Source organism: Phodopus roborovskii, unplaced genomic scaffold, assembly GCF_943737965.1.
Source record: "Phodopus roborovskii unplaced genomic scaffold, PHOROB, whole genome shotgun sequence".
In the NCBI taxonomy this organism is placed as follows: domain Eukaryota; kingdom Metazoa; phylum Chordata; class Mammalia; order Rodentia; family Cricetidae; genus Phodopus; species Phodopus roborovskii.
Genome location: NW_026126541.1, coordinates 22,512,526 through 22,535,595, shown reverse-complemented (window position 1 = coordinate 22,535,595; position 23,070 = coordinate 22,512,526). Strand labels below are relative to the sequence as shown.

Sequence of the window (23,070 nt, the reverse complement as noted above, 5' to 3'; positions counted from 1 at the left end):
GCCAATATCTAAATATGTTGTTCTATTGAGTGTGACTAGATGTACAGACACACTTTTATTTTGTCTCACACATGAAAAGTGGAAGCATAAGGCATGCGATCCAACTCGTTTCTCAGCCAAGTACTTTAATAGTAAACTACTGACTTTAGTTAAGGACAATAGGAAAGATAATCCACCACTGTTTCAGTAGCCTACACACACAGTGCATCTTGAAGTGTACTTAAAATGGTCAGCTTTACAATATTTGTTGTCAGCTTTCAACATGCTGACCTGTGCTAAAAGAAAATAATAATGCTAAAAGAAGTAACTCTGTGAGTTATTTCTGAGATTTATGAAGAGAGGAAAAGGAAATGGGAAAGGATGTTACAAAGTAATGCCTACATCATTATTTGACTCTAAAGACAAACAGTACTGAAATACTTTTTGTTGATTACTTTATGATACTTATTCCACACCTTTTGTTAATTAATAGGGAAATATTCGGTGACAGCAACTATATTAAAACTACAAAGCCTTCCCATGAATGAAAAGCAAAATGTATCATTTCAAAAAGCAGTACAGGAGGCATTATCCTAGTCACATTATTGCTTGCTGCAAATTCTGGACTTGAAAAAAAGTCTTGTGCCATGAAGAACTGCAACTCATATTCAGTTCTGTCGACTCCGAGTTATATAAAATGACATCCTCCAAATCCCCTTTGAGTTTGTTTCAGAGATATTCTTGCTTCTTGTATTTGGATCTGAGTATTCTTGGATTAGAAAATTCACTTCGCCATGAATAAAATAACGAAGTCTCAACTGAAAAGCCAAGGACCTCAATGTCGAGAAATTCTCTATTTTTAGTAAGTGGTACAGCGACTACTTTCCTCCCTTCCATCCTCTCCCTCCATCAGCAGGTGTCTCTGCCATTCCAGCAGACTGATAAAAGGAAAAGGAGGGGGCGCGGAGAGAAAGGAAATTGTCTACGTCTTTCAGCGGTGGAGGTGGGGGATATTTTAACAGCATGACTTCAAACAATTCAATTTTTAACGTTCTTACCCATCATTTATTACGAGGTTTATTAAGGATTACTCGGCAGTTTGGGTATGTCCATCTGTAACTTATAAACGGAAGGGGACAGGGAATAAGAGGGAACGGAGGATGGGGAAGGAGCGAAATGTAGGCGCGTGGGCACGGAAAGCGAGAGGCGGATTTGGCAGTCGCTAAGGACCGCGGCTCAGAAATGGAAAAGTGTGGCCTGGCCGCCCTGCCTGCCCCGTCGTGTGTGTGTGTGTGTGTGTGTGGGAGGGGAGCACGGTGCCGCACTGTCCTCTCCCGACCCTAGGCTCTTCTGTAGGATGAGGCTTTACTGCCGGGCACACAGGGAAGGGATGCTCGGACAAGCAGCCTCGGGGCAGCGGAGGTCAAGAGCAGCCGTGACCCGCAGCCGGCGGCCAGGTCACAGGTCCCCGGCTCGCCCGGCGCTCCAGATGCAAGGATGCCGGGGATGGTGTCCGAGCCCGAGCCTCTGCGGGCCTGTGGCCCTCCGGGGTCCAGACCCTCCCGGGAAGCCCCACCGCGCGGCCCCGGGCTCCTCGCCTCAAGCGCCAGCTCGCAAACAACATGGCGGCACCAGGCCGTCCTCCCCGGGGCCCACGCCGCCTCCCGCTGCGGGTCCTCGCTCGAGACGCGAGGCCGCGGCCGGAGCCCTAGACGACCCGCGGCGAGGAGCGGCGCGCGGCCGAGTGTGCGGGCGGGGCGCGCGCGCGCGGGGGCGGCGGAGCCGGGCGGGCGGCCGGCCGGCCTCGGGCGCGCGCGCCGACATCCGGCCGCGCGGGGGCGCGCGTGCGCGGGGCCGCGGGCGGGCGGGCGGAGGCGGAGCGGCGGCGGCGGTTGGAAGCTGCGGCCCAGAGCCCTCTCGCGGCCGCGGCAGCAGCAGCGCCCGCCCCGGCTGCAGTCCGGCCGCCGCCGCCGCCGCCGCCGCCTCGCCCCCCAGCCGCCCGGGCAGACATGAGTGAGGCGGCTCGGGATCCTTCGCCCGGAGCGTCGCCGGCCGTGGCCGCGGCCGCCTCGGAAGAGAAGAAGGGCAAAGAGCCGGAGCGGGAGAAGCTGCCGCCCGTCGTGCCGGCCGGCGCAGCCGCGGTAGGTGCGGCGGGGGCCGGGGGACACCGCGAGCGCCGGCCGGGGAAGGCGCGCCTCGAGGGCAAGCGCCAACACTTGGCAGCCCTGCCTTGCACACTCGGGGAGTGTGGTCCGCTGCCCGACGCTGGGCGTTCGCTTGTTTTCTGGGGTCTGGCTCCCCACTTAGATGTCTGGAGGGCGGCCGTGACTGTGTCCCCCGGGATGGAGAGCCTACCCTGGGGGCGCCGAGGCAGCGCTTCTCGCTTCTTGCCTATTTTCTGTCCTTTCTCCTCCCTTTAGATGGAGCAGACTCCGAGGCGAGTTTCCACCTAATTCTGACCTTTCGGTTATACTGTCTGGGTAGTGGGAGGCAGATGCATTCCTGATGCTTTTATTTTTATTTATTTGTGGTTTTTTTCATGTGGTACAGACATGTGACTTAAAGGAGAGGGGCTTTTTCTTCTTTGAAAACTCAGTTACCGATGCTTAACAGGGGTAATTTGCCAGCTGGATTTTCAAGGGTTATTTGGAAGGCGCTCTCAGCCTTCAAACTGCATACTGCCAAATGATGTCATGGGGCATCATCCCTTCTCTCCCTTCCCCGTTTTTATTGGTGGTTGTGAGTCTGGTTGCTAATCATTTAACCTCTCTGACTTTGACATTTTTATTTGACATACTAATTTAAATACTTTGGGTAAGTTTGCTTTCATGTATTTAAAGATTATGACTTGTCACACATCTGTACATGACAAAATAGTAAAAGTTTAGGGAATATTATACATTTTTAAATTTCTACTTGCAATTAGTTTCTTCAAGCCGCCCTCTTAAATGACTAAGAATTTACCTAAAATAGCTCACTCCTCTTTATAAAGTGTTAGTATTGGAATAATGTTACGATTTGGTAGGTTTCTCAAAAACGTTTAAAGCCTGTAATAACTGAGAATTGTTAAAGACAACTCTTTTATCCTGTCAGTGCTTACGATTTGGTAGGTTTCTCAAAAACGTTTAAAGCCTGTAATAACTGAGAATTGTTAAAGACAACTCTTTTATCCTGTCAGTGCAGCAAATCGTGGACAGCAGTGACACATTTGAAAGCGTGGCTACAGCTGATTGGTAAATTGCAGCTGTGGTTAGGGATTACCTTGGTAAATGCTGTGAAGCAATTTGTCATTCCATTTTTAGTCCTGGTTCCTACTGGTGGTACCCTGGGTTTTCAGAGTTTATTCAGTAGGATTTCTTAACACCGATGTGTTTTGTTTTGTCATTCAAATGTGTACATGTGTCTAGGGTGTGTGTGTGTGTGTGTGTGTGTGTGTGTGTACGCGCGCGAGTGTGTCTGGCGTGCGGGGGGGGGGGGTCTGGGGGGGGAGCCGGGGAGTATAATGGTCAGGGGAAAACCTCTGGTGTCAGCCCTCATCTTTGAACTTATTTGAGACGAGGGCACTTGTTTCTGAATCTTCATAAACCAGGTTTCCAGGATTCTCTTATCACTGACTAGTATTGATCTATACGAGTATTGGGATTACAGACACACCACTGAACTCATCTTTGCCTGGGTTCTGAGGATGTGAACTCAGATCCCCATGTCTAGGAGGTGAACTTGTACCCCACACCTGGGGGCAAGTGATTTTTCCTGCTGAGCCATCACCTCATCGTCAGTTTTTGTTCCTAAGGTGGTTATTAAGGGAGAAAGATGTATCTGTTTTTAGAAGCAATTATATGAATGATTTTAGTTTCTAAAGGCAAGTACCTTTCCTCAAATCTATATTTATAGCAATGTAACTGGAAGAAAGGTTTGTAATGAAAAAAAAATCACAGAAGTTGAAACAGTGTGAATGTAAGTCTAATGTGTAATATCTGAAGCCCATACATCTTTGTAATTTCAAGTTTTTCAGATTTTGAGAAAGTCATTAAGTACATATACTACATGTAATACCTATAGTGACTTCCCAGCCAATTTCCCAAAATCAGTGGTATTTAAAAAATTGTAGAAAATGTATTGTCTGATTGTGCTAAATAGAATAAGGCCTCATATCATTTCAAGTCAGATTCATGTTTTTGCCACCAAATGAATTGCAAAGACATTTATTTCAGGATTGTGGACTAGTAAAAAAAAAAAAAAGACTGTAGTTTAAGAATATTTTAAATCTTTAAGTAAATATTAAGGGAGAAAACAGTTTGGAATCAAAAACTTGAGACTCTGAAGACATTTTCTGTGGTGACTTAAAGGGTCTTTCAACCCTGGTACTGCTATTGGATATTTAAATGGCACTTTAAGGCACATTAAGAGGTAGGTAGGTGTGTGTGTGTGTGTGTGTGTGTGTGTGTGTGTGTGTGTGTGTGTGTGTGTCTGTCTGTCTGTCTGTCTGTCAAGGACATATTCAGAGCTGAAATTTTTTGGGGCATCACAATAAGAGGCCTAAGGAAAAATCAGGCTGATCTTGAAGATCCGGGAAGCTGGCAACAGGGTGACTGACTTCTCCAGTGAGTGGGGAAAGGCTTGGTGGAATATGGTGGGCTGGGAAAGATGGTTGCCTCTTAGGTTGTTTTTGGACTCCTTATTCGTTAAGCAGAACCCAGGTTTGTTTAGTAACCTCACTGACATCAGTAGCTTTGGGGAGGTGTCATTTTAGTAATTCTTTTTGCTCTGTCTTTCCAGGTTGAGCTTGTTTCAATTCAAGTAGCCCTGTAGTCATGACTTTTTCAGAAAATTAATGTGTCATGGTTATGACTGTGGAAACAAGTAAGAGTGACAGCTCTCTAAAACAAAGAAGAGACCAAATTATGTTGATCCTAAATAAGGTTAAAATTTTAAGTTTATTCTGAAGATTTAAGGGGGGGGGGATGAGTTTCTCCTTGTAGGATAGGAGAGAGAATGCTAGAACCTGAGAAATTACCTCAATGCCAAGTGCAGCTGCACTCAGAAGACCCTGACACATAGAGTTACTTTGGTTGCACGGTGAGGGCCAACCTACAACCCACCCTAGTTTTCAGCCTTTGATGAAATCACAATAAAATCCCCTGGGAAACATTTCAAGCTCCTTAAATCAGAAATTCAGAGAATGAAGTGGAGGCATTATATTTTTCTTTTAACTCCTTGGTATAGCTAAGAGTGAAAACTGATGCTGTACACACTGAATTAGAAGATCTGTGTTTTTAAACTCCACCCTCATGCCAAGACTACTTAGAAATGGCTGTTATAGTGGCTGCATGAGAGATGCTGGGGTGGTGCTGCTCAAAGGAATGGCTATTACAGTGACCCTGTGAGAGATGCTCAAGAAACCCAGATAGAGCCCTCAGAGCACTGTCAGCATTGGAGACTCCGCCTTGTGCTGTGGATGGGATGCAAGCCCAGAGCTGAGAGTAATAAAGAATTTGAAGTAGTGTTTGCCTGTGAAGGGCTGCTGATGGAGATACTGAATTCACCAAGGTTCACAAGTTGACATGGATGAATGTCATAAATTCATTACTGATTTAATACAATGTTAGAAAAACATAAAAGGAGAAAATACTCTAAAGGAGAGGCAGAATTAACTGAGGCAAGAGGGGATGAGTTTGATTTGATATTTAATGAGCTGAACAGGAGAGAGATTCTCCATGGAATAGGATATACCAAGGAATAAAATTGGTTCAAGAAAGGTAAATTTCATATAAACTGGGGAGGTAAAGAGAAATCGATTTAAACTCTCCGTGTGTGTGTGTGTGTGTGTGTGTGTGTGTGTGTGTGTGTGTGTGTGTTGCTGAGGATCACTTGGGGCTTTGTGCACATACATTCTACCACTGAGTTACATCTCCTTCTTTAGTTTAGAATTTCAAAGGGAATTTTGCCCACAAATAAAAGACTAAGAATTGTGTCAAGTAGATGAGAGAAGAGTTTGATGGAAGACACAAAATGTATATATGGAGGATGAGAATGACAAGTTTGTGTTCTGTATAAATGGGGTCACTGGAACCTTTGAACCAAGATGGAACTGCCTATCACTGAAAGACAAAGCTTACTGATGAGGTCCTGACTCAGGTGATTTGGGGCTAATGGATAAAGAACAAATCAATATGTAAGCATCACAATAAGCTACAGAAACAGAAACAGTTTGTAATGTAGGATATCATTATGAGCACAACTGAAGAAAGGCCTTGAAATAAAAGTAATTTTTTAAAAAAAGCTGGCTGGCCATTCAAGGAATGATAGGATCTGGATGAGCAAAAACAAGTATGCAAAGTAAACAGTGGGTAAAAAAACATGAGCAAGCCTAAAGGGAAGAATTAGGGAGTAATAAAACAGGCCCAGGGGAAGTGTGCTGGGGACTTGTGGGAGGTAAGTAAAAATGCATGGGGGCTGGAGAAGTCGGCCGTTTCCCCTGTGGTTAATGGGAAGCCTTTGGAACTCTTTGAATAGAAGAACAGCATAATGAAATTCCTGGTAGTGTATAGTTAGACTGGGGGAGGGAGGAGGAAGAAAGTGAAGGAAGGACGGCTGTGGTTCATGCTTGAGATGGTGAGCACAGAATAAAGTGTCCAGGGTGGAAGAGTCCACACAGTGTGAAGAAAATCAAACAAAAAGTTTCCCAGAAGGAAAAAAAAAGGCAAAAAGCAGTTCAGTAAGATTTCAAAACTCTGTGTGTGTGTGTGTGTGTGTGTGTGTGTGTGTGTGTGTGTGTGTGGTTGTATATAATGCTTAGCATTTGGAACAGTCTTATATATGGAATTGCCTTAGCCTTTTGTCTGTTATATTCTAAATAATGGTGAGTATATCTTACATAATTTAATAAAGTACAGATTTTAAAAATATGTGACCTGGTGTGGTGGTATGCGCTCTCAGTCTAGCACTGTGGGGAGAGGGAAGTAGACCAGTCTCTTGAATTCCAGGAGAGTTGGGACTACATAAGTAAGTCTCTCTCTGTCTCTCTCTCCTCTGTCTCCTCCCTGTCTCTTTCTCTCAGAAATGTATATAATAACAACTCTTAAGTGCATACTCTCTCTGTGCTATGCATCTTTCATGTGTCATTTAGTCAGTTAACACAACCAACAACAATCACACAATAACCCAATGTAGAAGTTATTATCCCATTTTTTCAGGACAGACATTTAAGTCAGATTTCTTATACCTTGCTAAAGAGTAAAATGATACTAAGGTAGTTTCAAAAGCATGTTCTTTCCCCGTATCCATCTCTGGCAGCAACATGTGGCACAAAGAGCCTCTACCTAAAGCAGCATTTCCAATTTGGAAAAGAGGATGTGGTCCAGCAACATGTTTAAACTTGTTTCCAAATATAGAATAGTATGGGGAAAAAGTATATTCTAGAATATTTGATCATTTGGGTTTAATGTTATGCTATGAATATGTAATTAAATTCTATATAAAACAAAACAGTCTGATAAAGTAAAAATAACCTCTCAGAGAGATTAAAATAGTTCTTAAAGAGTTTTCAGTAAAAAAAAAAAAAAGAGAGAGAGAGAGAGATGGTAGCTTTATAAATACATATCCTGGGTGTCTAATTTTGAGTGGATTATAAAGTCTCTCAACCTCTTTTTTTTTTTTTTTTTTTTATTTTGGCTGCAAAACCAGAATGCACATCTGCGTATTCTCCCATTCTTGCTTAATCCAAGATATAAAGCAAAAATAATTTGACTATATTTAAATCAAAGAAAAATGTGTTTCTAAATTGTGAGCCAGAAAATGCCTGAAAAATGTTAAGGGTGAGACCACTTTGATACTTGTAATTCTTTGTTGATATAGTGAGGAAAATAATAATAGTACCCTACTCACAAAATATTATAAAATCTAAAATAATACACATGAAAATCTACTTCTGTATTGAGAAATTGTAAGTCAGCCAGCCCTTGCTATTCCTATTACTTTGGTATCTCTTCTCAGCCCTCTGTATCAAATGTAAGCTCTGTATCTGTTGCCTTTACCAGTGCATCCCTGCCCCATCCTCGCAGAGCTAAGGGATGCCCTGCACTCTGAACTCTCCAACACTGATATATGTGAGACTTCATATGAATTTCTTCTTGAAGAAGAAAAAATAGCTGCAGATGGGGTATTAGTGTAGTGTTACCAGAAATAGCAACTTCTTTTGGTCTTGTGTTTTAAAAGGATCCCCTTTATTTTTAGAGTTGAGAAGAAAAAGATGGATGAATGAGGAGGTGGGCAGAGCTGAGCAGGCTTTGAGAAGCTTTGATTTCTGAGTTTCACCTACTTTTTTCTAGCATTACAATTAAATGTATGGAAAAATGTTTACAGTGAGCCTTAAATAAATAATTAGTTGTTCTTAAGTTGATAGTCCTATCTTAAGAGAAATCTATGTAACATTTTAGATAGCAGTTAAAATATTAAGAATGAATATAGTTGGGCTAGTATGTAGCCCAGTGGTGTAACACTTTCCCAGCGTGTTCCCAGTCATGTTCCATTCCCAGGGGTAGAAGAGATCAAATACTGGAATGAATATTAATGCATGTTTTAAATATAAAATATATTGAAGTTTTACTGATTAGGCTGAATTGAAAAGTTATGCTGAAATTTAGTTATCAGAGGTACAATAAAGTTAACTTGGTATTAATTTAGATTTTTTTTTTTAACCAAAGAACAACAAGATTCTTATTAATTAGTTGTAGAATTGTGACCTTATTGTAAAAATAATATTTGGGTCTGGAGAGATGGCTCAGTGGTTCAGAGCCATCTTCCAGAGGAGTGGATTTCAGTTCCCAGCACCCGTGTTGGAGGGTTCACAATGACCTATGACTGCAGCTCCAGGGGATCTGATGCCTTCTTCTTGCCTCTGTACACCTACACACATACCCACATATTAATTACACAGACACACTCAGGCATGCACACAAAAATAAAGCCTCAAAGCATTTCCATGTGTAGGGCTAATATCTTTATGCAACTTTACTCTGTGTGTGTGTGTGTGTGTGTGGTGTGCAGCACATGAATAAATCTCAGAGGCCACCTTGCCTCCTGATGTTAACTGAGCACTAAAGTTCTGTGCTTAAGTGCTAGTACCTTTAAGGGTTGGTTGTCTCTAAGATTGATTGCATTGTGACTTTTATTGTGGAAAATAATTTTAGTTCTAGCTTGTAGTCTTGTAAGAAAAAAAGTCAAATTGTATCTTCAGTGAACCTTATGCCAATTAAGCAATAATGAAATTATTTCAAAATCTTTATTACTCTCCTTTAAAGGATACAGTTCATATTAAAATTCTTCTTGAGGGCTGGTGCTATTTAGTTTAGAAAAAAAGAGTTCACAGCTTAAGAGTAGCTGAAAATTCATGATTTAAAAATATAAAGTTAGTACTTGGTATTTTGTAATCCAGCATCTTAACTGTAGGGAAAGAATTAAAAGAGAGAGAGAGAGAAAGAGAGAGAGAGAGAGAGAGAACATATCTGCTATCAAGACCCCAAATAGTTCTTTTATGGATTCTGAATACACATACATCTTATATGCTCCTGATTGGTAGCTAGGAGAGTTTGTTTTGGAAATCGACAAGCAAGAGATCCTAAGGATTGCTTATTTAACTTAGAGCATACAGATGTATTTGCCTGCTACTTGTTTGACATAATAACCTTCACTGAATACCTCAGGAAACCATTTACTCTTCTATCTATCTTGTATCTATTATAGGTGGCCTACTCTGGATTCCTTGAGAGTGAAGGTTGGATTTGCAGACATAGAAATTCAATTTAAAATATTTTATTTCAGAGACTGTATGATAGGGGGAGATATAACCATTTTATAGCATTGTGTGATGAAACAGAGGCAATTATACCTTTATTGTCTTAGAAGACGCAAAAATGTTTATCTTCTAAGGCAGTTTTTGGAGGCACTAAATCAAATACACAACAGAAATTAGTACTTAAAAGTGATCAGTGAAGCCTGAATACTTCCACTTAGGGCATCTAATAGAAAAATGTGATTTAAGAAATTAGAAGTTTGACTCATATTGTTCCTCAGTAAACTTTTAAAGTAGGACTCGAATATTCAAAGAAAATAAGGTTGAAAATACATCATTATAAAAGAAAAAGAAAATGCATCATTATATGTTAACATGAGCAGAGTAGGTATTCTAAGCATTTGTCTATTTAACTTTTTGATATTGAAAGACCTAAAAAGTAATGTTAATGATGGACTAACCTGGAAACCAATATCTGTTCCTTGGAATTTGCTAGCTTCCTCTCACAAGGCCCTGAGATAAGAAGAATTCACACTGCCCCTCCTTTCCTGTGAGTCAGCAGGTGGTGAATAGGAAACAAGAGATAGCTGCAACTCTGGTTTGCCCAGACAAAATTAATCAGCACACCCTGAGGCCCTAAGGACTGTTGACCCTAATAGCGAGTCCGGCCTCCAAGGGTCATGTACTCAGTGGACAGAGGGTCCCACCCCCTCCCTAAGCTTGTGGGTTTGCCTTTAAAAACACCTGGGCCCATGGGAGGGGGCTTCTCTCTAGCCTGTGCGCTGGAGGAGCCCGTTTGCGCAAACGTTTCCTGTTCATTAAAGCCTCTTGCATTTTGCAGCAGCTGGACTGGACATTGAGTTCTTGGGGTATAGACCGAACCTGGAAGAGTCCTCATTCTGAGGGTCGTACAATATTACTTAAGATTGTAATGTTACATATATCCTTCATGCGTATGTAGTCAGAAAACTGTGGAGGCCCATGTTTGGTACTAGCAAAATAAAAATTATAATTACTACATAAAACTTTTTGCTGCTTGAAATATGAACTTGTTTAGTAAATTCATGGGCCATCTCTGCCCAGAGAATGAATCCTATTATTTACTAGGTTGAAATATTTTGAGTATATTTTTTTTTCTCAATGAAGTTTTAAAGTTCAACCCCCTGCACCCTCCACCCCCGGTTCTTTGTGCTTCAGTCTGTAACAGCTGGTTGAGTATCTTGCTGCTGTCTATTCTTCAACACATACAGCCCACTGTTTTCAGGCTGGCTGGCCCTATTCCAAAATTTCATCTCTAGTGTTCTTCGGTAGAACTCCAGACAAGACTCAAAATCCTGAAAGTCAATTATAGTATGTGTGGCAGGTCTAAGCATAAGAAAGGGTATAATATTTTTATAATTTCAGTCCCCCTGCTAGTAGTTTTGATTTGCATTTCCTGATCACTATGGATGTTGAACATTTCTTTAAGCATTTCTTAGCCATTTGTGATTCCTCTGTTGAGAATTCTGTTTGGATGTGCACCCCATTGTTTAGTTGGATTATTTGGTTTGCTGATGTCTATCTAGTTCTTGAGTTCTTTATATGCTTTGGATATTAGCCCAGTTGTGGAGTTGGTGAAAATCTTTTCCCATTCTGTAGGCTGTCATTTTGTCCTGTTGACAGTGACCCTTGCTTTACAGAAGCTGTTCTGTTTCATGATGTCTCATTTGTTAATTTTTGTTCTGAGTACTTGTACTATTGGTGTTCTGTTCAGACGTTGTTTCCTGTGCCAGCATGTTTAAGGCTGTCCCCCACTTTCACTTCTATTCGGTTCAGCGTGTCTGGTTTTTTGCTGAGGTCTTTGATCCACTTGGAGCTCAGATTTGTGCAGTTTGATAAGTATGGATCTATTTGCATTCTTCCACATGTCAATATCCAGTTAGACCAGCACCATTTTTTGAAGTTGCTTTCTTTTTCCCATGTGTTTTCCTGACTTCTTTATCAAAAATCAGGTGTCCATATGTGTGTGGATTTATGTCTGTGTCTTTGATTCCATTCCATTGATCCACTTGCCTGTTTATATGCCAGTACCATGTAGTTTTTATTACTTTAACTTGGTAGTACAGCTTGAATTCAGGGATGGTGATACCTCTGGAAGTTCTTTTATTGTACAGGATTGTTTTAGCTGTCCTAGATTTTTTTTTTTTTTTTTTTTTGCTTCATATGAAATAAGATTTACAAAGTAGCTTATATCCAAAAATGTAAACACTATGTGTGTAGTGTCTCCAATTTATTTTCTTTGAGCTCTTTTAATTTCAGTGTTTAAAAAAAGTTTTATTAGCTGGATGGTAGTGGTGCATGCCTTTAATCCCAGCACTTGGGAGGCAGATGCAGGCAGATCTCTGTGAGTTCGAGGGCAGTATGGTCTACAAAGCTACACAGAGAAACCCTGTCTGAGGGGGGAAAAGTTGTATTATTGTTTGTGTATAGCCTGTGGATCAGAAGTGGCTCTGCTCTGTATAATCCATCACTCAAGACCCAAGCTCATGAATAATCCAGAACCTCAGCTCTTATCATCTGGTATTGCCACAGTGCTAGGAGACAGCAGAGAGCTGGGATTCCCCACCAGTCTTACACGTGTCCACACTTCTTTCCAGAACTGATAGATGTTATTTCTACGTGTAGCCCATCAGAGTTATTGATGGCTCTAGAAAAGGACAGGAAGAGAGCACATGAATATTTGGTGAGCACAAATGCTTCTGCTGTATTATGTGTACATTGGTTTTAAAAGGGTAAATGAAACTAATCTGGTGAGTAATTAAAGAAGTAAAAAAAGAAACTGTTTTGCTACTATGAAAATAAAACTACCGTTAGATTAAAAAGTAGATGTTGGGCTGGGAAGATGGCTTTGTGGGTAAAGGTGCTTGCCACTGAGACTGCTGACTTGAGTTCATTCACTTTGCATCCACATGGTGGATGAAGAGAGCAGATTCCCTGAGGCTGCACACACACACACACACACACACACACACACACACACGCACGCACGCGCGCGCGCGCACGCACGCACGCACGCATGCATGCATGCACGCACACACGATGTGAGCAAAGTATATTAAGAAGTTAACTACTATTCTCAAGATTCTGGGAGCTTAAAAGTGGGGTATGGTGGTGTGTATCTGTGATCTCAACACTGGGGAGGCTGAGACAGGAGGAGTCCAAGGGCAGTCTAAGCCATATACCAAGTTTCAGGTCAGCAGGGATACATAGTGAGGTCTTGTCTCAAAACAAAACAACCTAAGGTCTGGAAACATACGTTCATAACGATCAAAGACCTAAGAAAAGGCCTAAAGTCAGCCCTGCTGCTTAATTGTTCTGTGTGTGTGTGTGTGTGTGTGTGTGTGTGTTTATAATATATATATATATATATATAACAATATGAGTTAATTAAATGTTTTAAGAATTTTTGGAGTTGTTGGGGTAGAAAATGTGTTAATGGATAGTTTTTTTAAGTGCTCTATGGTCTCTACCTAAGGGATCCTACATGGTTAGAACACTTTTTAATCCTGGTATACCCACAATTTAATTATAATGCTTGGAAAAAAACAACACTAAAGGATTTACCATTTTATATGAATTTTTAAAGTTGGAGTAGATGATTATTAAAAAAATTTAATAAACCTGTAATGTAGTTCATAAAATATTAAAACTTATAAATTTGGCGCTCATAAAAACAGTATTATCTAAATACATAGTTAAAATAGTTAAGATTTATGGAGTATACATTGTGTACAAGGAAGGAGTAGTAACTACTCTGTGAGGAGAATTTGTTAACTGTCATAACTATGAAATAAATATATTACCACCGTCCCCTTTCTAAATCTTACCAGTTTGTAAGTGTTGTAATTTAAGAAAAGCAGTGCAGGAGAGAAAGATGCCATTCTACAGGGTTCAAGCAGAGTGGGTTTTTTTTTTTTTTTTTTTTTTATTAGAGAAAGTGATCATCAAAGGGGGAAAGGGGAGGGAGAGAGACCAGCCTCCAGAGACAGGAGCAGCAGGGTAGAAGAAAGGACCAGGGACAAACAGAGAAGGAAAGAAAAAGAGAGAGAAGGATGGGAGGTGGACAGGGCCCTGTTTTAAGGGAACACAGTGAATGTGCACAGGTGGTGCTCTTAGTGGCTACAGCTGAGGGTGTATCCTGTCAGAACCCCAAAGACAGGCCAGTAGAGTTGCCTGAATACTAACAGTAAGTACTTAGATGATTGACAGGGTTTGATTATACTAAGAGAATTTGGTCAGTTACATATGTAATAGTTTCATCGTCTTTCTGTCATAAAATCTAAGTATCTATGATAACACTTTCCTATAATAAAATTACTTAACTACAGTCAGGAGACATTATGTCACAATTTTAAATGATTTTTTTTTAGGGCTTGGACAGAGGATCCAAGAGCCAGATTTCCAGTTTGAGCAGCTTTGTTTCGACAGTTACCCAGAAGAAAGAAGCTGCTGAAAATAGAAGTTCACCTACCCATCTGGCTCTCCCTAACATCAGGAATGGTAATGGTCTATGTATCTTGGCTGGAAGTGTGTTATAGTATTAAATGACTTAAAATGCGTTTTTAAGCAATAGACTATGTAAATATTTACAAAACGATTGACAATTATTACTTTTAACCTTAAAATTTTAGGTGTTATCTAGAGTAAAAATAAAATTAAAAAGTAATGAATAGTAAAGTTTGGTTAGAGAAAGCGCTATAATATATGTAGAATATGATACATATGTAAAATATATTTTATGTATCTTTGTATGATACATTTGAATTAACCTTTCTGACATTGTGACAAAATACCTGAGAGAAACAAGCTGAATGAGTACAGATTTATATTTTGGCTCATGGTTTTAGAGGTTTTACTTTAGGGTTACTTGGTTCTATGTTTCTAGGCCTGTGATGGGATAGAACTTGCAGTGGGAGGGCATGTGAAACAATAGCTGATTATTTTATGGCAGCTGGGAAGCAGAGAGAAAGAGTCAAGAAGGGATCAAGTCATGCCTCCAGTGATCTACTTTGTGCCCTACCTTCTAAGAGTCCCTTTAGTATAAACTCACCGGTGGATTTAAGGGATTGATGAAATTCACACATTCACAACCCATTCACATCTCAGCATTGTCACCACCTAAGGGTTGAGTCTTCAATACATGGTCATTTGTGGGGGCACCTCATATTCTCAGTGCATGACAGCATATAAATGTGATACAAATGTTTAATATACTGCCAGTATTTGAGCAGTAAATTATTAGAAAACATGGAGGAAAGTATATGAAATACTAAAACTAAACCCAAAAAGGAAATAGGCAAGACATATATAGAGAAAATAAGAAACTATCAAAAGACAAAAAAAAAAAAAAAAAAAAAAAAATTGAATGAAAAACCATAGAAGCATCACCCAGTTTATTCTACATATTTAATAATTTCAACAGTTCTTTAGGAATCCTTGGCAAAATCATTCTGTACTTGATTTATACAAATAAATGTCCAAAAGGATGTAGGAGACACTTGCCCTCAGAATGCCTTAAATGGTATTGAATTACTCAAAAAGCATAATTAGAACAACTGGCAGACCTCTCAAAAATAATCCATTTTTAATTATAAAAGTACTGAAAGAATATGCAGAAGATTTAACTATGCAGAGATACTTGCCAGCCTAGTAATTCTACTTGCAAGAGTTTAGTTTAAGGAAATAACATCATCTGTGTACAAAGATAGAAGGGAAAAGATGCATTGCTTATAGTAGGAACAGTAGATCGGTTAATTAAATTGTATCAATTTGTATTTTTAGTGTGCTTCTATTAAAAAATAATGTTATAAGGATATAAAATAACTGGGGGAAATGCCCATAGTACATTATAAAATTAAAAGAAGCAATTATAAAATGAAAGGCAGGTTGTGACTCCAAATTATTATTATTATTATTATTATTATTATTATTATTATTATTATTTTTAGGCATGGTTTCTCTTTGTAACAGCCCTGATTGTCCTGGCACTCACTCTGTAGACCACACTGGCCTCTAACTCACAGAGATCCCCCTGCCTCTGCCTCCTAGTGCTGGGATTAAAGGTGTGCGTCACCACCGCCACTGCCCGTTGCCTCTGCCTGGCGATTCCCATATTTTGAAGTGAAGTGGATGAAACCTTTTGTACTTTGAACATATATTTCGATTCTTTTATAAGGCTCTCACAGGTCTGTTAGTAGTTTCCATTAGGAGGGTTAGGTATATGTTATTAGTGTTTCTTTATGTAACTTTTTTTTGAGACAGGGTTTTTGTGTGTGTTAGTCCCGGATGTCCTGTAACTAGCTCTGTAGACCAGACTAGCCTCTTACTCACAGAAATCTGCTTCTGTCTCCAGAGTGCTGGGACTAAAGGCGTGGGCCACCACCACCTAGTCTTATATAACTTATTGTATCATAGAAAATATAAATTATTTTGTGTTTTCTTCCGTGTCCCTTACACTATGAAAACACAAAACAAATCTGTGAAATTTTGATGTCAAACAAAATAACTACATATGTGATAAATTATTCTTACAAACATTTTCTGTTTGTCAGTGCATGCTAACATTAGGCCTACTGTATAGTCTTAGAGGTTAGATCCATAGCACTTTACTTACTAACCTTTGATAACATCTTCCTTCCTCTGATTTATTTACACCCACACCCTCACATACACGTTTCATCACACATGGGTCCTATCCCAGAGAGGTATGTATTTTATACCATTCCACAACATAGTAAGACAAAGCTATAAAAATAGAGAAAGAAAGAAAGAAAATTAGACTAATTAGATGAGTTATGGAAAATGATTTCTGTTTAGAAATATCAACTGGATAATAACACTTATTTATATCATTTAGAAAGAATTTTTATTGAACCCTCAAAATAGTCAAATAAAATCTCATATTTGTTTTCTATTGCTACATAATGAATTGTGGTGATTTAATGGTTTTACAACAGCACTCACTTATTAGCTCACAGCTCTGTAGGTCAGAAATCTGAATGGTTATAGCTAGGTTTTATACTTAGACTCCTTTCAAGAATGAGATCAAGATGTTGGTTGGGCTGGACTCTGCACAGATATTCTTTTCCAAGCTCCCTTAGTTGCTGGCAAATTGATTGTTTTGTTTGTAAGACTGGTCTGCAATTATCTTTCCTGGGTCAGGTTATAGACATACAGTTCCTGCCATGTGCCTTCCCAGTGATACCGAAGCTTTCTCTTTCAAGGTCATCAGCAGGGTCCTTTCCTTGAATCTTTTTGTGATTTCAGTCTCTTCAGGTTTGCCTTTTGCAGCCAGTGGGAAGATCCATTCCTAAGGGGATGTGATTGGTTTTTGCCTACCTGCATAGTCTCCCTATTTTAAGGACAAGTCTACAGGTTTGCAGTTTAGGACTTCAACATACCATTTAAGAGGATACAGGGACACAATTCAGCACAGCAGAGACCTGGTAAACCTTAAGAAAGCTGAAATGTGTGCTATGGAGAATGATAGGAAATCAAAACATGATAGATAGTGGTAACCTTCGTTTGGACTGTTTGTTTAAATTGTTTAACCTTTGAGTCTCCATTCTCTGATTCTACCTAGTCCTTTCTTTTTTATTTTATTTTATGGATGTTTGTTTTATGTACGGGTGTTCAGCCTGCATGTGCCTGTGTACTGTGTGTGCGTGCCTGTCTCTTGTACAGATACTTTGATTTGTGAACTAGGCTTGGCACCCCATGTACCTACAGGTTTTTGAGTAGATAGATTCATTGACTCTAAATTTAATGTTCCACCTAGCAGAATTCCCACCTCTTGCCTGTTTTCTTCTCATAGGAGCCAGTCTTGTGGAATCTGGACTTAGCCCAAGCTCAGTCGCCTTAGAATTTTTGTACATAGCACTCTAGGTGATTAGGTCTTACCTCAATAGAACTCTATCTAGACATCTGGCCATTCTGACTGAATATCAACTTAGTCCTGGTGTGTTCGCACATTTATAGGTACTACAGGAAGAATTTTTTCTTATTGAATGAGAATTGGAGTAAGTTTTCAGTATGGAGGTGTTCTGATAATTCTTTGGTTTCTTGAGAAGACTCCCTCAATTGTCCATAAGGTTATTTCTCCCGAAGTTTGATTCTTAGCAGTTATTACCCCTTTATGGCCAGGTATTCTCTTAACAGCTTTTCTCCCATCTGATCTCCAAGAGAAGCTGAGGAAGCCCAGCATGAGTTATCTAACAGCTGAGGGATCCTTTCCTCCCTGTAGATGACATGACTAGGTAAGCATATGAGGTTGGTTGTCCTTTGAAAAAGTAGGTATTTTACCTACCATAACGGCTGCTAGAGATGATGCATCCTCGAAAAAAAAAAAAAAAAAAAAAAAAAAAGACCTAGAAGATAAGTATAGTAGGAGTGGACTTGTGTGGGTAACCCTACATTTTTTTATTTTTTATTTCCCCCTTTTAGACTCACTTAAAACACCTTAAAAAAAAAAAAAAAAGCACAAAACGCTTTTAAAAAAAGCAAAGTGGTTCTTCCTCAAGCCCTTGGAAATATCTCTTCTTTTGTGGTATTTCAGGAAAGAGTGGATAGAACTCCTATTTACCTGGAGGCCAGTGTTTCATTCCCAGCCAGCTCCACAGATTTCATGAGTTTATTCTTGGCAGAGCCTTGGTGTGACACGAGCTCTTGAGTTCTTGCTTGAGAAATGCATCATTGTCACTCTGAAATAGCCAAAGGAAAAGGTGGTCTTAACTCAGTGATTAGTTCTGTATGAGGGCTCTGTGATGTATTTGATGTACAGAGTTTCCATTTAGGAGCAGTTTGAAGAGCAGACCAAAATAAGTGGTTAGAGGAAACCCAGTACAGGGTTTTCTGATTGGGGAGAGCAAAGGACATACCAGTTTAGGATTTCTACCTTGAGAAGTCTCCAAGGCCTCAAATGACTCTAAACTCCAGGTTTCCTTTAAACATGAACTGATCTTAAACTAAATCTCTACTGTCCTCCCCTAAGCTAAAATAAGTGCCTTAGTTATTTTCTTTTCTTAACTATTCCTGGAGAAACGTGTAGCTGAAAAAATATTTTGCTGCATTAGTTTACCTAACTTTTTTATTGTTCGTTGCTCCTTAAGTATATATTTTGGAGAGAGAAAGGGCTGTGGTTTTAGATCAGAATTAACCATTTGAATGTCACCTGTATGTGATTCAAAAGTAGACTCACCTTAAGCCGTCCTAAAGAGAAGGTAGAATAATCATCCCTCCAATGAGATAGTGTACTTCTTCCTGGAATTCCTACCCCCACAGCAGGCAGTCTCTTACAGAACCACAGACACCAGCTTCAGAAGGCTGCCTGCTTTTCTGAGTTACTTGGAAGCAGTTTTCCCTTTTCCTGTTCTCTTTTCTAAGCATCCTTCCTAACACATTGGGCTTCCAGTGCTTTGGCTTCACTCCTCAAGCCCTTCCCTCCCAGCCACGTGGCTGCCTACCACCACACAGCTGACCTCCCTGCCAGCTGAACTCAAATAGCACAGCCTTTTCCTTTTCTCTGTTTTTCCTCCTCTGAGCAACTGCTGAGAGTTATAATTTATCTGCCCTGAGGCTTTTCTTTTAAATATTAGTAGAGTTATTCTAGTTTTTTTAAAAACAGCTATAAAAATAGGGAGCTTTGTATGCGTCACTATCACATTGTTTTGTTCTGTCTCCTGTATTCTTTTATGTAAATATAAACCTATATATATTATTTCCCCACTTAAACGACATGTACATTGTCCAACCTTGCGTTGTTTTCAGTTGTTTTATTTGAGTTATCATTCTTGTTTTCTACAACTATATTCTATTATATTAGGTGTACACTTTTATTCACACCCCATTAAAAAAATAAGTTGTATCCACCTTTTTTAAGCAGAGGCAGTATTACAAGTGACTATACATATGCCATTTTGTTCATCAACAAAATATTTGGAAGATACTCATGGAAGTGTGACTGTCAGATCTGGGCATATATGTATTTCTAAATTTCTCGAGTTTTTCATCTCAATCTGTCTCTAGGGCCCAACATCCATGACCCATGTAGTCTGAACTTGGTGATAATGTATTGATTAAGGAAAGGAAAAGGAGGCACTTTTTCTAGGCTGGCCTGTTTGCCCTACTGTGGTATCAAATCCTTCTCTAATCTTTTCTGTAGACAATCTAGTATGAAGCCTCTGTTTCATTATAGATGAGTGTCTATAGAAATAACTTGTATTTTTATGATGAAGTCCTTAAAAGAACATTTTACTCATGCTTAGTTTTACATCTACTTCACTGAACTTGGTAAAAAAAAAAAAAAAAAAAAAAGTCCATCTCTAAAACCAGTGAATGCATTGCTTTATTTGGCTCTGATGGCTCAAGTTCTATGACTTACAGGGTTCCCCCCACACACACACCTTCTTCCTTTCTCCCACCTTTGGCTTTATTTTTGCTAAATGATCAGAAAAGTACTCTTATAGACTGTGATGTAAACACCATCTGTTATGACTAATCTACTCTGGTCTTTCCCTGTTTCTGCTTCATGCCAGAACTGAAGTAATCTAAAGTAGCACAAGAACCGCACTCAGAGAGGGAGCCTTCAGATTGTTCCCTTATGCCTTGCCTGGTGCTCACACTGTCAGCTGACTACCTGCAACTGTCCGTGCACTCTTAACCACCTAACCCTCGTGGGCCTTTGTTTAATGATCATAGCTGTCTTCTGCCCCCAAATTTTATAACATAAATAAAATTTAAGATGGAATTGCCAGGATATTGGTTTTTATTGATCTTTGAAGGATATTTTCATTCTTGTTGGGGTGAGATTTTTGAAACATAATATAATTTATTATCTCCTGTTTTCAAGTAGGTCTCCTTTTTGCTCCTTGGTTTATTCATGATAGAAGACTGGCCACTGTTCAACAGTGGAAATAATCCAGGATTTATAGCTTTTTGTTCTAGGTTTGAATCCAGGCTCTGTAATATACAAACTGCCATTCTAAAAAGGTTACTTGATCTCATTTTATTTATTTCCCCATCTGTAAAATGAGGTAATAAAAAGCTGTCCTGAAAAGTTACAAGGATACATGAAAAGAAAACATTTAAAACATTCAGTTGCATGCCTTATAAAAGGTGCCGGAGTAGAGAGGCTACCTCATATAAAGTTCAGCAAATTAAGTGATAAATAAAATTTTACATTTATATTGTTATTGATGGTCTTAGGTGATGTAGTAGAGAAGCTACCTCGTTCCAGTTACTTTACTCAAACATATACAAAGTTAATTAGGGTTGGGGAAGATTCCAGCTTCCAAAGTTATCTTGCTCTTACAGTCCATGAAAGCAGACAACCCACACAAATCTCAGTCCCTATTGATGTGGCAGCCATAATCAAAAGTAAGAAGTCCAGGGCTGCCAGGAATGTCTTCAGACCAAGGTTGGTGCAGCCACAAGCTCTCACATAGCACCAAGTGCAGATTCTCCAGAGAGACGACATTTCTTCAAGCTTCAAACAGTCTCAAAACAATTTCTCAGCCTCTACTGATAGACCCAAACATACTAAAGGCTTTGTTGAAACATTTCCTCAGAGCCAAATGCAGAGGATTTATTATACGTTGTGCTTTAAGCCAGACACAAAGGCTTTATATATCACTACAAGTTTACATCTGTATAAATTTGTATGGTGCAGAATTGCAGACGGGATTATGATAAAGCAGAATTTCTGTTATCCCTTGAAATTTCATGAGCAACTGAGAGCACAATGTTTTCAATTCAAATGTGTTACAATTTTGAATATAGCAGTGGTTAAATTGAGGCCTAGCACTTTAATCAAGAACAGTACCAGCAGGCCTCAGTGAGCCCAGTCCATTCGTATTGCCCTTCTCAGACGTTACTACTGTCTCCTTGTCTATAGTTACCTCCATCTGAACCCTGTGAAATGAACAGCTTTGGGTGATTGTGTGATCAATGTCTTTGATATCTAGCAGTCACATGGCCTTTTCAATGCCCAGGGTACTGAGCACAAAAGTGTGAGCAGCCTGAGTATCATTAGCTCATTCAGATGGTGGAACTAGAGGAGGAATGCAGGGACCTGACCCTGGCAGGCCACCCAAGAGTATTAAGCCTGTGCTGGGTTTTCCTGTTCAGTCTGTCTGCAGTTTCATAAGAGCACAAGGCAGTCAAGATCTTGATAACAAGTGTCAAAAATTTCTAATTCTCCACATACACTGTCCACTCTGCAGAATAAGCTCTCCTTTGGACCACCATGATTTCTGGCCCTTTTTCTAAGACAACTGTCTCTGGGGATTCTACCTTGTCTCCATAGCTTACTTTCTGAAGACTTGCAGAACCATTCCTTTGTCCCTCAGGGTTTGAAACTGCAGGGTAGTATGCCTTAGATGGGGTCCTTTTAAATACATCTGTTATGGTGTGTTCTTTTCTGTGTGTCAGGTCCTGTATTTAAATTCTAGAAAACGCTTGTAGGTGTTTTCTCCCTCCGCTTCTTGTCCTTCATCTCTAGATGTCCTGTAGTTCAGAAGCCAGGGCTTCTGAGCCTCCCTCCCCTTTCACTGCTCTTTTCCCATTTATTTCCCACTCCTCACCTTTCTCTTCCCTTCCTGACTTTTGGTCTGTACTTCGGGAGGTTTCCATAATTCTTTCCTATCTTGTCTCCCGCTCTCTCCCACCATCATGGAGGATTGAGGGGGATTGAATGTAGAGTTTCCAGCATACTAGGCCTTGTCTCCCGCTCTCTCCCACCATCATGGAAGATTGAGGGGGATTGAATGTAGAGTTTCCAGCATACTAGGCCTTGTCTCCCGCTCTCTCCCACCATCATGGAGGATTGAGGGGGATTGAATGTAGAGTTTCCAGCATACTAGGCCTTGTCTCCCGCTCTCTCCCACCATCATGGAGGATTGAGGGGGATTGAATGTAGAGTTTCCAGCATACTAGGTGGTCTAGATTAACCCAAATCTATGACTCTTCTCCTTAAGCCTCCTGCATAGCTGGGATAGTGGGCATGCTGCCCCATGCTCAGGAGCATGAAGGTCCTTTCTATAGAGTATTTAGTTTCATTAATTGTGCCTTTAGTTGTTAAGAATTCTTTGTCATACCCTGAATATTTTTTTAACAGAACTTTATGTCATAATTTTTGTTTTAATTCATCAGAAGAAAAATCGTGGTAGGTTTCTAAAATGGGTTTCTACCCTTCCTTTTTTGTGGATTTTGATTAATTCAATTTTATTTGTCTTCATTTTTGTCACTTATCCTCCACTTTGAAG

The 23,070-nt window shown here is 40.0% G+C and overlaps 1 protein-coding gene across 2 annotated transcripts in view; it reads left to right on the top strand.

The window, feature by feature from the left end:
- Positions 1-1,885: 1,885 nt before the first annotated feature.
- The window catches only part of Hectd2 (HECT domain E3 ubiquitin protein ligase 2), a 69,927-nt gene continuing 48,742 nt past the window's right edge, over positions 1,886-23,070 (top strand). The window contains exons 1-2 of one of the 2 annotated variants that reach the window (XM_051199594.1): positions 1,886-2,126; positions 14,182-14,311. In XM_051199594.1, coding sequence (XP_051055551.1) covers positions 1,989-2,126; positions 14,182-14,311 — 268 coding nt within the window. In that variant the 5' untranslated portion in view covers positions 1,886-1,988. Of the gene's footprint in view, positions 2,127-14,181; positions 14,312-17,990; positions 18,067-23,070 lie in introns of those variants that run through there. The other variant, XM_051199593.1, reaches the window with a different exon arrangement.